The sequence below is a fragment of the Ambystoma mexicanum genome, chromosome 2p (genome assembly GCF_040938575.1).
Source record: "Ambystoma mexicanum isolate Mex_15411 chromosome 2p, UKY_AmexF1_1, whole genome shotgun sequence".
Taxonomy (NCBI): Eukaryota; Metazoa; Chordata; class Amphibia; order Caudata; family Ambystomatidae; genus Ambystoma; species Ambystoma mexicanum.
Window position 1 is genome coordinate 1,233,403,192 of NC_090923.1, and position 13,986 is coordinate 1,233,417,177.

Sequence of the window (13,986 nt, forward strand, 5' to 3'; positions counted from 1 at the left end):
GAATTAGCAATATAACTAGCGAGCTCCGCATAGGGAGACCAACTAGTTGGCCGGAAATAAACTATCTGAGGCACCTCGACGTGTGAGGGATTTTGGGCACACTATACGTCACAGATAGTGTGCAAGGCATGCCCATATCGACGACCCCTTTCAATCCTTGAAAGATGCAATATTCATAGATTACCACTAGATGTTGGACTATATGCACAGCATCCAATTCTAAACAGATCAGCAAGCATCAGAAACCATTTTACAAAAAGGGTTAAGTCAAGATGATGCACACTGCTGAATTTGCTGCACACATGCAGCATGTGCATGGAAGCGACACATTGCTTGTTGAGCGATTGTGCATTCCAAGGGAATTGGGGCAAAACTGTAGTAACTAAACAAGAAGAAACTTCTTCCAATAAGCTTTAGGAGATTACAACAATCAATCTGTATGATGAGCCATAACCCAAATCATTACACATGCTTTTCAGCTTTAGGCAGTCACCCCCCCAGATTGAACACATATGTCTGTCCTCCCAACCACTACACCTACCGCTAAGAAGCAGCTAACACGCAACTGCCACGTCGGCTGCACACATGCACCTTATGACCCTTTCCCTCTCTACTGACATCCGAGGGCGTTCAACCTACAAGCGCTTTGAGATCATACCAATGATACATAAGGCGCTATATAAATGCAAAGTAACATAACATACATCAATATAGAAGTATTAGATCATAGTGACGGCTGCCCATTGTCTCCCATCACTCAGTAAATAATTAAATGGTCTTTCACGGTTTTCTGTGATGCCGTCCGGAAAACAGCCTCATGTTTATTACTGTTAGTCTGGTCTCTACAGGCCCATACAGTGGTTTTAAACCCCCCAATATATGGTCATGTTTGCTTTGTAAATACACAAGCCTGCCAAATGAACACAATTGATTTACTTTTCTACAAACATGCTTTCTAGCTTTTTTTTCTTCAAGTCAAACTTCATTAGTTGGATAATCCCCTCTTCTCCCCCCTCTGATTTCTAATTTTAAGCAATGCACTGTCATCATTAACATGTTTTCCCTGCTTTAACACATTTGGTAGCGTTTCCAACTTACATGACCAACATATTTTTCATCTACATGTATTATTTTGTGTTTCATGGTTGGGACAATACACTACTCAACAAATATAAAACCAGATCTTTCCAGACAAATGACTCACCTGGAGTAGGTGGGCGCTCCATGAGCAGGTTTGGCGGTAAATGCTCATCCTCTGAGAAACTGCTGTCCTGGTTTGGCTCAAAGTCCTCTTCAGCTGCCATGCTTTCCATCAGCTTGCTTACCGCACCTCCCTTTCCACGGCTCTGGTAAAAAGAAACAAAATGAGTTGCAGCAAATTGTGTGCGACTTGCAAGCCAACTAAATTTCTACAGGCATTCCTGAAATGTGACAAACTCGAGCCAGTCCTAAAAAAATAAATAAAACACCACTTTCATTATGCCATAGAAAAAGAATAACAACTGTATTGCTGAAATTTCAGTATACAAGGTGGCAAAGTATTAAAGTCAAACCAACACACCTGTACCCTCAAAAAAGAAGTCTAGTCCAATCTGCCAAGCCATGACCCCCTCCATACAAGAGTACAATTAACCACTGCATGCATTTCAACCTCACTGGAAGGGGTAAGACTCCAAGGCCAGCAAGCAAGGGAGCTACGTCTGAAAACCGACCCTCCTCGCTCTTTACCCCCTGCCCCGAGACAAAAGTAGTTCTAAAACTGCGTAAACAAACTTGCACTGATGATCACCTCCTGGGGATTAGGTTTGTGCCCTTGTAGCATTAATAGCCGGGTTTCACCTCTCCAGTGCCTTTTAGAAGCGGACCAGCTCTAAAGAAAACTATTCCACCTTGCTTCTAAAGTAGCAGCCTCCATTGGTGCCATATTAACATTTATAATGCATCTATGCAGGCCAGTACGGTTCACGAACCCCAACACAGACCGGGCAATACACACCAGTAACCAGTTACTGAACTAAGAAGCAGGGAGTCCACCAACATCCTTTATGCAAATAGTGAAATTGCACACAATAAAAGAAACTGGCATCGTGCCGAGGAAGGTCCTAATTAAAGATAAAGTACCTATTTTGTAACAGGACTGAAAAATTGACCCAATTAGCACTGCACTAGGCAGACTAGAGCACACAATTAGCACTACAGATTGTGGAACTCTAGATATTTTCTAGGCCAATAAAGGCCGTTAACTATGGTTTTACACGGACACTTGATCAGCTGCAAATTCCAAGCAAAGCCATATCGTATTACAAACTCCTATACACTGCACCAAAGACTCGTGTGAAGATAAAAAGGTCACAACTGACTAAAAGCATGACAAGTGCTTGTCAATTCCATCATTGCCAAATTAGACAAACAATCGTGGGTACAAGTGTTCATTTACTTTAATTTTTGCTTCAGTCGGACTCAGATCTGAAGTAATAACTAGGCTAGAAAATGACACCCGAGTGGGTCATACAAAATTGGTTGCATGATGCATTAATCTCTTCGCATAATGCAGAGTTGGTGATCAGGCCTAAAAGCGCATTCCCAGAACCATTTTTACAGTGAACTTTGAGCGCACATTAATTTGATCAAAGCATCCACAATACACTAGTACATTAAAACGTGCCTTGATGAATGCCCACAGAGCCAACAGCTTTGATCTTGTACAATAAGAAATCTTTCATGCCAATTTTAAACTGATTTAGTTCAAACAGAATACATGATTTATTGCCTTGTGAATAATGTACCGTGTTTCAACTAGGAGGACTGAACAGATCACCTACCCAGGAGTTCATGCCAAGAGTCAATGTATTAGTATCTGGGATTCCTATACACTCAGAATAGCAGCACATTTAAAATGTCCACACTTCATTACTTCTCTTGCATTAATACCTAGATTTAAACCAATCCTTAGATTTCAGAATATTCCCAACCACGTTTAACTGTGCAAGAAGGAGACTACATGGTGGGCGTTACAAATATTAGCCAAGCAAAAGATGGCTGCAATATTTAGGCAACATAGATAAAGCACAATCAGCAACTGAAGTTGTGAAACACATTAGATGGAAAAGGCAACATAAAAAATGTAGATGAGACTGTTCAAACGCGGGGTGCACAGTTGGCTTTCGTTCGACACAAATTCAATGCTGCCAGTTAGGAGAATATTGCACAGCATGTGAAACAGAATGGATTTTTACACTGTCAATCTGTCATTAACTCTGATCAATACCTAGTCTCATTCCCACTTCACATTACTAAAACAGAGCAAATCCAACTGCAGCCTTCCGAGACCCGCTTTCAATAACTTGTACGCAATCCGGCCATCAGGCCGGATTACCTTCACTGTTAAACAGGCCCCATTAAACCGGATTTATCATTCAGGAGCCTTACACTGAATTGCACTGGTTACGAAACACAAGCAGGCCAAACACATTTCAAAGAGCTGCTGCTCTGCCTTAGGGTGTGCTTTAGACTGTCTCTTGCAAAAACCTGGCATGTGACCTAGCAGTCTGAAGTACCCGCTTCATACACAAGACACCAATAAAACCATCCCAAGGAAGTTCAGTGGCATATTGTAGAAACAGGATTAAGCCAGCCCAATAAAACAATACTCTGGGAGGAGGAAATTAACCACCCAGAGTTCCTGCCAGCCAAGGAACCCGGCACAATATTAATATGACATTTTAACAATTCTTACAGGAAAAACACAGGGGCCTGCAGCCTTTGGCTCTCCAAAAGTCAAGTGCCACCAACCCAAGCCAGCATAGTTAAAATTACGGGAGCTGTAGACCAAAACATACGGAGATCGGCAGGCTGCAGATCACTACTCTTCAACTTACAATGCTATTAATATGGCTCAAGTTTTTTTAGTATCCCTTCAGATTCGATAGTGGCTGACAATTTAAAGCCATACATGTGCCAGAGACACGCATGCATGCACCATCACTACCACCTATTGCTAGAGTTGCTTGGAAAAGATGGTGGACCTCATTTACAAAAAACATACCTAGTTTTGTCGTATTGTTAGGGGAGAATTAACGTGGTGCTCCTTTTGCTGGCTTACTCACTTTGCTTTTGTAGTCGGAGGATTCCGTCAATCACTTCACAACCTAGAAGCCCGGGTCTACCTTTTTTAAAAGCATCCCATTTTCGCCCCCGGTGGCTCTTTCGTGCAAAGGACGTGTGTGGAGGAGGCTGGTGGCAGCTGTGATTTTGTTTCATCTTCAGCAGGGATGTAGTAATTCCCGTCCCCCTACCCCCCCCCCACCCACCACGTTCCATTATTGCAGCCACTGGAGCACAAATGCTTTCACTTTGTTTTGTGCCATCCCTTTGTGCGTAACAAGAGGAAGGTCTAAGAAGGCGGTTATGCTGACCTGGACTCACCCCCGAGTGTAACAAAGAAGGCTCTGCTAGGACTACCAGCAGAACAAGTTCGGACCGTCTCTTGTCATCAAGCTGCCTTAGCCCTACGATAAGGTGATACACACCCTTCAAAGGGCTGCAGAATAATCTTATTAATAGCTGGGCTAAAGAGTCCCTGCTCAATCATGTTCCATCGGTGGTCCACTACTAGGGCGCAGAAAAGAAAAAAAAACATGACTGAAACTCCCAATAGTAGATGTGGTAACGGTTTCCTTTCTGCTCACCTCTTTCTTCACTTCCTTTGGTTTCACCTTCACCTTTTTGGTCTTGTTGCCAATCAGAGGGCACAAAGGGTTCATTCGAAATTCTGATGGAGTTATTAAAATGCCAGGTGGCGACATGGTGGAAGGGGAGGACGATGAATTTGGTAACTCTTCTTCCTTCACTTTTTTTCTTTGCTGAAATTCAGTTAAACACATGATCGATCAGTGACTCGAGAAATTAAAGAATAGGCAAATGTCGCTTTACTAAACTCAGACTAACAAAATAATCTAGGATTACTCATTTTAGCCATCTCAAACTTCTTGATGCTGTACCAAAGGTTTACGTTAGGAGATTTTCCTTAAACTACCTAAAGACCCTGACCATTGAGGTCTTCCTCACGTAGGGGTACCAGAGATTCGCTCAATCTCACCAGGCTTTCTAAGTGCTAGTGTGTCAGAGCAGCCTAGGCACAACTCTCAGGCAGTGGAGCGGGACGGGTACAGCACACACATTCCAAACATTAAATGGGAGAATTGGGTAATTTACACTTCCAATCTGTAGGCACACAGCCAGTAACCTTTTGGCTAAATAGCAGCTTCATTTGTTTAAACTCAACTATACTTGTTTACGCCCTGAAGACGGCCCAGATAGGGTTGAAACACGTGTTGGCATGGCGTTCTGGCGGGACGTTCTTTTGGTTCATGGGACATTAAAAACTATTTGTGAAATCCATATATTTGTCAACTTGGATAAGTCAACAGGATGGAACCTGTGAAATTGCAATACACGTGGTAAGTGCTGCTACAGATTCCAGTTAGACACTAGTTGGAAGCGCAGCCAGTTAGGGGTTTCCAAATTTACTGTTACTTGCCTTGAAGGGGTTCTGAGAAATTACCCTTCTATCCTAACTGTTGACGCATACCTCTCATAGAATTTGACATTCACCTACTAATAACATAGGAACCCAATGATCTATTGTCTTTGCGCGCACCTCCTAGCATAGGATAATTTCTCAGACAATTGTCCATTAAATGGGAGAATGCCCACAATTTAAAAAATGTTAATCTTTGTATAAAAACAGGCAATAGATACTAACAGCTAAGCAAACTCTGTAAAAACAAATGCAACACTAACAATTAAGTTGCGTTAAGAGCACCAGGGACCATGGGTTGCCGCGCCCTCCATCTCTAATCGGTGCACTAGCAGCCAGTTGGTGAAAACTTGTAAACAGGCCCGTGCTCGTGGTGCCTATTGTGTGAATCCAGAGAGAATTGTTATAGTGTCCACTCATTCAGTGCGTGTACTGTTTCTTATGCTGGGATTTACGCCATTGCCTTTCGGCGCCTGAAAAATGAAGTTCCACAAGGTTTGTGATTTTCATTACTTCCAATCTTTTATTCTCTTGATTTCATCAATTGATAGGTGGTGCCGATACGTGTTTCGACCTAAGGTCTTTTTCTAGGCTGGTAGGTAATACAGAGGGATTGTCTTCAGTCCTGCGTGTGGCAGGCAGGTCAGTTAAATACTGGGTAGTTGTGTTGGCAAGGGCTCGGTCCGCCCAGTTGCATATTTATTAGATGTCAATACCAGCCGTTAGGTCGAAACACGTGTCAGCACCACCTGTTATATCATCAATTGATGAATTCAAGAGAATAAAAGATTGGAAGTAATGAAAATCACAAACCTTGTGGGACTGCATTTTTCAGGCGCCAAAAAGGCAATGGGGTAAATCCCAGCATAAGAAACCGTACACGCGCCGAATGAGTGGAAACTAACAATTCTCTCCAACAATAAGTAGCTACATTTTCGAAGAGTAATTAAGAGATAAACAAAAGTCTTGAAAAGAAGGGCAAATTCTATCACAGGTAAAACAGTTTTCCCCTTCTAGGACAGCTAGTTTGGGAAGAGGGTAAGGGAAGCGGTTGAGCAGATTTGGGCTGTCCTATGCAGGAAAGTTCCCTTCTGTGAAAGTGTCAGAAGGAGCAGTTTCTGGAGATCTGGTGGAGTTTAAGCCGTTGGAGACACCTGGTCATGTAGAGGGGACCCAGAGAAGATGATTTCAGTTAAGGACTTGCTCGCAGCACTGGAGAGTCAGAAGAGCAGTTCTACAAAAGGCAGTTGGGGCAGTCTCCAGAGGCAGTCACTGTGCATGTTTGTCGATCACCGTACGTTCCAGTGACATCACCACTGCAGGAGGGACTCAAATTCATCTTGGAAGGATGTTTATTCGAGATTCAATGTTCATGGTTCGAGGGAGAAAGTAGGACCGGGAGGCAGTGCGGTTACAGGACAGAGGTCATCATGGACTCCACAAGATTCACAAATGTGGGAGATGGAACCAGGATACTTGCCGGACGTCCTGGGATTAAGAAACTCTGGCCAGTTCAGCAGAGTCTTCAGAGTCCTGCCAGTGAAAGGGCTCCCACTTCTGTGTCTGTCGATGCATGCATGGTCAGGAGCTTCACATACAAGGTCTTGAAGCAGCAACTGTGATTCAGTTTTCCCCATCGGATTAGGAGGGAGAGCTGCAATCGGTTCCTCCTGGTCCTCTGGAGATGCAGATCTGGGCTTTCTGTTGTGATCGAACATCACATGATGCTGGTGCAGCCATTGTCCTTCATAGAGTAGCAGGATTTCCAGAAATACAAGAAAAGAGTTCGAGAAGTAGCTAAGGTGAGTAAGGGGCTTTGCTTTTATCGTCTTGTGAGGCAGTGCGCAAACCCGCACCCAATTACAAACCAAGTATCAATAAAACAAAGGGATCAGTCAATAGCAGATTATCCCTTCAAACACACCCATTCACTCAAAAAAGGCTCTCACAAAAGGTAGAGTACACAATCTCCAGAGAGGTATTTGCATATGCCAATCCCACCTGCTTTCATGCAGACTTCAACCCACAGCCCTGGGACACAGAACTCCAGTGGCCAAAGATGGCCACCATCACCTTAAACAAAAGGGAGCAGTTATAAATATGTGTCTTAAGCACCCCACCTGTTGCCCATTTGACCTCCACCTTATCGCCTAACTTCCAGTGTTAGGAGGCCAACACACAGCTCTACTTCAAGCTTCCTTCCTCTGCCACCTCCTCTTCCTCCCTCATTTCTAACCGTCTGCCTGCTATTCAGAGATGGTGCACTGCTAGCAATCTCTGCCTTTATGCCAGTAAATCAGAGATCCTTCTCATTGGGACCCCAGCCCTCTTCTCCTCTCTGGCCAGCTTCCATGCCCCCACCCTCAGCTCTCCTGTGAGGCAAAAACCTTAGCGTCACCTTTGACTTCCCCCTTTCCTTTTCTCCTCACAAGAACGCCCACTTTCAGGTGCACCTCCTCAGAGGCATTCTCCATTTCCTCACCTTCCCACAGAAACTCAACGTCTCCAGAGTTCTGGACTACTGCAAAAGCCTCTCCCTCAATCTGCCCAACTCCTCCCTTCGCCCCCTTCAGCTAATCCAGAATAGGATTGCAAGACTTATCTTTGGCCTCAAGCCCAGGGACCACATCTTTCCAGCCCCCAACATCTACCCAATAGCTCCTGGTTGCTGTGAGGATCACGTTGCAGACCCCCTGCATTATCCACATGGCTTTCTAGCTCCCAGGACACCGCTACAGCCAACTCTCTGCCTAAATACCACCTGCTAGAGCCCTTTGGTGTTCTAGCTCCAATTCCCTGCATATCAGACTTTTCCAAGCAGAGACTGGGGGGCTTAGATCTCTTCCGCAGGAGCCTGCCCCTGGAATGGCCTGCTGGCCCCTCTCAAACATGAGCCAGATCTCCTTAAGTTCCGGAAGCTTCCCAAGATGCTCTCTTTTTCCTTCCCTCTCCACCTCCCCTGCTAATGTCCTCCCTCTGCCGCATTGTGACTGGTTCCTTCAGATTCATAAATGGGCACCAGGCCCTCTTCGCCCAGTCTACCCCAGCATTTCCTCTCCTCTGACCCCCCCTACCCCGGCACTTGCCCTCCTGGGCTCCCTGCCCTAGCCTGGCTAGGCCTGCGCCACCTTGAGCCCTTTCATCCCCGTCCTAACACTTGCTTGTGGACCTTCAGTACCCTGCACGTCTGCATTGCCCTGGCACTAGTCCACCTGGCTTCCACCTTCCTTTCACCTTGCCCAGGGGCCCTCTGACCACGCGCCCCTCCCCCAAGCACTTGCACGCTCTCCACTCAGATATGCACTTCCTCCCCTCTACCCTGCACTTGCACAATCCGAATGTCAGAAGGCTTAGTAGGACCAGTTTGTTTGCCTCCCTCCCCCACCCCTCTTATCTATCTTGTTGCACCTCGAAACACAATTTGCTGTATAGGCTCATTATAAATACCCAATAAATCAAATCCCCTTAGGAGGTAATAAGTTTTACACTGGATTCTAAATTCTGGGCTGGTGGAAAGATCTGTAGGAGGACAACCTAGTTACAGTGAACATGACAACTCTGGGAGCTTAGCCAAACCAACCAAGGCAGCATGGAGAGTGGCCAAGGCTGAGTCTCGGAAGAGGGGAGTGTGGTAAGGGGTCCAAAATAAGTCCACAAAATGAGCAATCAAGGATTACACTTAGACTGGTAAGTACAAAAAATTATAAGTTACTCATTGTAGTGACTAACGTACTCTTTAGTCCCCTTTCCACTATACCGCATGGGCGTCCCTTCCAAGAAACAGGAGACAACCTTTATCACCAGAAAAAACCCTTCTTCCCCTTTAAATTTACAGGACGTGTTGGGTGCGGCCCAAGGAGCATGCGTTGCCCCGACTCTGGCGCCACACCTCAGTCCCCATTGAAACGTCGATAATAGATTTAACATTGCCTAATGACACCAGTTTTATTAGGGGGGAGGGTGGGAGGTTGGTGGGACGTATGGAGGAAAGGGGACTAAGTACGTTAGTCACTATGGTGAGTAACTTATAATTACTCTTACGTCCCATCCCCTTTCCTCCATACTGCATAGGCGATTACAAATTAATGTAGCCCCAGGGTGGAGAGGAGACCCTCCTTAAGCAAAGAGGTTCCTGAGAACCGCCTGTTTGAAAGCTGCATCTGATCTGGAGCCAGCATCCAAACAGTAATGCTTGCAGACAGCCGACGGAGGGCCCAAGTGGCCGCCCTGCTCATGACTTGCCAAGGGACATGGTGCTGGAATGAGATGGCCGTTTCATTGGCCCGGACTGTGTGGGCGTGCATGTTGGCCAGAAGCGGCTTGTGCTGGCCCTCAAACCCTTTCTTGATGGCCGAGACCATCCAGCGGGATATGGAGGCCTGATAGCCTGGTCTTGAGCCTCCAAAACTGACAAACAGGGTGTTCGATTTGCAGAAGGCCTTGGCGCTGTCCAAGTAAAACTTCAGGACACGCCTGACAGCCAGGCAGTGCAGCACTCTTTGCTTCGTCCTTGGGATCGGCAAAGAACGTAGGAAGGACGATTTCCTTGTTCAAGTGGAAAGGAGACAGCACCTTGGGTAGAAATGCTGGGTGTGTCCGCAGGCCTACTTTGTCCCTGTGAAAGGTAGTATATGGTTCTGAGGTGACCACTGCCTGTATTTTGCCGACTATGAGCCGAGTTGAGGCCGACTAGTAAGGCCGTCTTCATGGTGACCAGCCTGATGTCCGCGGATGCCATTGGCTCAAACAGTTTTTGCGCGAGGGCGACCAAGACTATGTTGAGGTCCCACACGGGGTGCAGCCTCTTGTCGGGTGGGTAGAGCCTTGTGAGCCCCGTCAAATGTTTGACGATAGGATTGGAGGAGGAGAAGAAGATCCCCTCTTCGAAGTTCTTGAAAGTCCCGATGGCTGCGAGGCATGTATGCAAACCCGAGTGTGCAAGGTGTGCCGAGAAGGAGAGCACGTCATCCAAAGTACATGCCAGGGGGTCAATTTCCTTTTATACTGCGCCCCCGTAGCCTTGCTCCCTGTACGATTTCCAGATTAACCTGTGAGAAGCTGAAGTGCCGCAGTGTTACCTGCTCAGGTACCACGCTGTGAGGGCTAGTTTCTGCGGTGCGGGGTGGATGACCCCGACACCCTGCTGCGCCAGAAGATGTGCTGGGCCCGTCGGGAGGTGAATCGTGGGCACCTACGAGAGGCTGAGCAGTTCCAAAAACCATGGCCTGGCCGGCCACCATTGAGTCATTAGAATGATGCCGAGTTGGCAAGACTCCTTGATCTTGCAGATCGCTCTGAATCAGCGGAGTGGGCGGTAAGGTGTACACCTTCATACCGTTCCATTGAAGCCAAAATGAATCACGCAGGGAGCAGGCCAGGAGAAGTAGGTCTCTGCCAGGAGGTGAACTGAGGGCACGTCTTGTTGTATCGGGTGGCAAAGAGATTCACCTGGGGATTAACCCACCTGATGAAGATCTCCTGAATAAAGAGCTAGTTTAGCTGCAACTCGTAATTGTCCGCTCCCAACCGGCTGGCTTACCCCGGGAGGTGGACTGCCATGAGGTAGAGGTCGTTTTCTAGGGCCCACTCCCACATGCGGATTGCTAGTCTGCACAGACGAGGGGATCTGGTGCCTCCGTGCTTGTTGACATAGTACATGCGGGTCGAGTTGTCTGTCTGGATGAGGACAACCTTGCCCCCGATAAGTGGTAGGAATGCTCTGAGCGCTAGCCAGATGGCATTCAGCTCTAACCAGTTGATGTGGTATTCCTGCTCCTGTAGAGTCCAGGTGCCGTGAACCGAGAGATCTTCTAGGGTGGCTCCCCAGCTGCCGAGCAAGGAGTCTGTGGTGATGTTGGCCTGCGGGGTGGGCGACCGAAAGGGTTTGCCCGTCCGTAGGTTGCAGTCCCTGGACCACCATGTTAGGTTCGGGTGGAGAGATGGAGAAACGTTGATCATCTTGGATTGAGAGCCCTGCTCCTGGTTTCATGAGGCCGCAAAGTGCAGCTGAATCCTCCTCATCCTCAGTCGTGTGTGGGACGGCTAATAGGACCACCACCAAGAGACCCAGGAGATGCTGATACCACCAAGCCGAGGTCGCCTCTGAGGTAGTGAGCGGTGGCCCTCTTGATGGCCGAGATCTTGTCCTCCGATGGAAATACATGCTCAGAGCACGTGTCCCAGATGAGACCCAAGAATGTCAGTCTGCGTGGGCTGCAGCTGCGACTTCGGATTGAGCGAGGAGCCCAGATCGTGCAGTGTGTTCATAAGGGCCTGGGAAGAGTGGTGAACCGTTTCCAGAGATGTAGCCCTGGCGAGCCAGTCGTCGAGGTATCGGTAGATGTGGAGGCCTTGCGCTCTCAGGAGGGCAGCCACGGTATTAATTAGCCTGGTAAAGGCCCTGGGGTTCGTGTTGAGGCCAAAAGGAAGGACCTTGTATTGAAAATGGTAGCCCATGATCCTGAACCGTAGGAAAGAACGATGGGCTGCCAAATCAGGACGTGTAGGTACACGTCCTTCAGATCCAGGGAGCACATCCAGTCTCCCTTGCACAATGTCTCCACTATAAAAGCTGGCATAACCAGCTTGAATTTTAGGGGTAAGGAGAGATTGAGGGTGGAAAGGTCCAGCACAACTCTCAGGCCCGCCCGATTCTTCTTCTGAATGGCGAAAATCCAGGAGTTAAAGTCCAAGCCTCGCTGGGAGGCTGGGACTTCCTCCACTGCCTGGCTCCCTACAAGCAACTGGATCGCCGCCAAAAGAGTTGCTGTCCCAACCTGTGGGAGAGGAGGGAGGAGATTCTGGGCTAGGGAGGCGGTACCCCGTGGATACTACGGAGAGGAACCAGGGGTCTGCGAAATTCTGGCACTAGAAATGTGCATGGAGAGCGAGCCTGCCCCCCACTGGAGACACGTGGACCCAAAGGGGCGTGTCATGCCTTCCTATCCCTCGAAGGCTGTTGCGGAGGAGGGGGGACCCCCTTTTTGTTGCTTGCGCGGGTTCTGAGACGGCGAGCAGTCCGGCTGCCTGGATCTCTGTTCCTGCAAGCGGCGGAACCCTCCATTAGGGAGGGTTCTCAAAAATGTGCCAATTCCCTTCACCTTAGAGACCCCCAGCAACTTTGCTGGATTTTGAGGACTTGATTCTTTTTACCTGGAGACTGAGCCTTTTTCCCCACTCTCTCATGTATTTTGATATGCGTTTTACTCGTGTGTGTTCTTTGGTTATGGGGTTTAAACAACTCCATAGGCATCATCTTTTCATTTGTGTCACACAGCACCTTCAGTGCAGTGGCACAGGAAGCCTTTACAGGCTTTCCCAAGTTTTAAATACCTTCTCTGGGATAAACTACTACTAATGTGAAATTGACTTTACTAGTCTTTTAAATTCCTAGACCCAGCGCACCCTATTTTACAATAGAGGGGTTACTTAGTATCCTCCCCCCACCCCATGTCTAGATACTCATTTAGCAGTAAAATGCTACCCTTTCCTCTTAGAAAGGCTGGTGGCAGTGGTTTTACAATGAACTACCATGATTTTTCCTGACTGCAAACTATTCGTAGCTCCGGTAGCGTTCGCAGGAGCCGTGTTTTTCAAGATGGCGTCTGAGCCCCCTTTGTTTAAACAGGTCCCTGTCTTTTTGGCCATTTTTTGGAAAGGTCCTTCTAGACGGTCTCTGTGCGGCAAACCAGGTTTGGTTCCTTCGCCTTTGGCGGGCTTCAGGAGTGAAGACTGCCTCTGGCGCCAGAGTGTCTGGGATGGGCAGGAAGTGAGGGAGGTGCCCGAAACTCCCTGTGTTTAGTCTCCTAGGAGACCCAAATGCACTCTGTGGCGATTGGCTGGCTGACTATCTGGCAAGGACAGCCACCCTGCAGGGTGAGTGACAGCTAGGCTGGAATGAATGGGAGAGTACTGAATAAAAGGCGAGTCTCTTGGCTGCGAAGGCAGAGTCGACCACTGGAACGAAAGAACCGAAGAAGACGAGCTTGAAGAGGACGGCTGCTGCAACTCCAGCACCGTTGGTTTGCCTGGTGAAGCCTGGCTGCAGATCCGAATCGCCAAGTTCCTCTTGACAGAGAAGCCTGTGCAAGGACGACTTCTCCCTTTGAGTTGGTGAGACCAATCAACTCGACAATAAGCCACCTGGATACCAATCTCGGAGCTGGCTGTATTTTCCTCTGAGTGCTGCAGGAAACTGAATAACCAGGGATAGGGACACCAGTTTGTGTGCTTTACTTACAGCTACCGGAACTGAAGTTTGCCAAGCTTTTTGACTATTCAAGTGCAATGCAGGAGTCCCCTGACGTCCTACCTCTTGTCCCCACGACAGAGGTCTATGAACAGAGAGATCTGCAGGAATAGGCGTCATCAGCTGCCTTTTTCTTCATTTGAAAGGTACTGTAAAACCAGACAGAGTACTTACCTCTCGCGGTGAAAGTGCTTGAAAC

General features: G+C 47.6%; 1 protein-coding gene across 7 annotated transcripts in view; it reads right to left on the minus strand.

Annotated features, from left to right (window-relative positions):
• TNRC18 (trinucleotide repeat containing 18) overlaps window positions 1-13,986 on the minus strand; it is a 470,959-nt gene that overhangs the window by 173,621 nt on the left and 283,352 nt on the right. For 6 of the 7 annotated variants that reach the window (XM_069645534.1, XM_069645537.1, XM_069645536.1 and 3 more), the window contains 2 exons: window positions 4,689-4,862; window positions 1,205-1,346 (listed from right to left, as the gene is read on the minus strand). In XM_069645534.1, the coding sequence (XP_069501635.1) occupies window positions 1,205-1,346; window positions 4,689-4,862 (316 nt within the window). The remainder of the gene's footprint in view (window positions 1-1,204; window positions 1,347-4,688; window positions 4,863-13,986) is intronic. The other variant, XM_069645538.1, reaches the window with a different exon arrangement.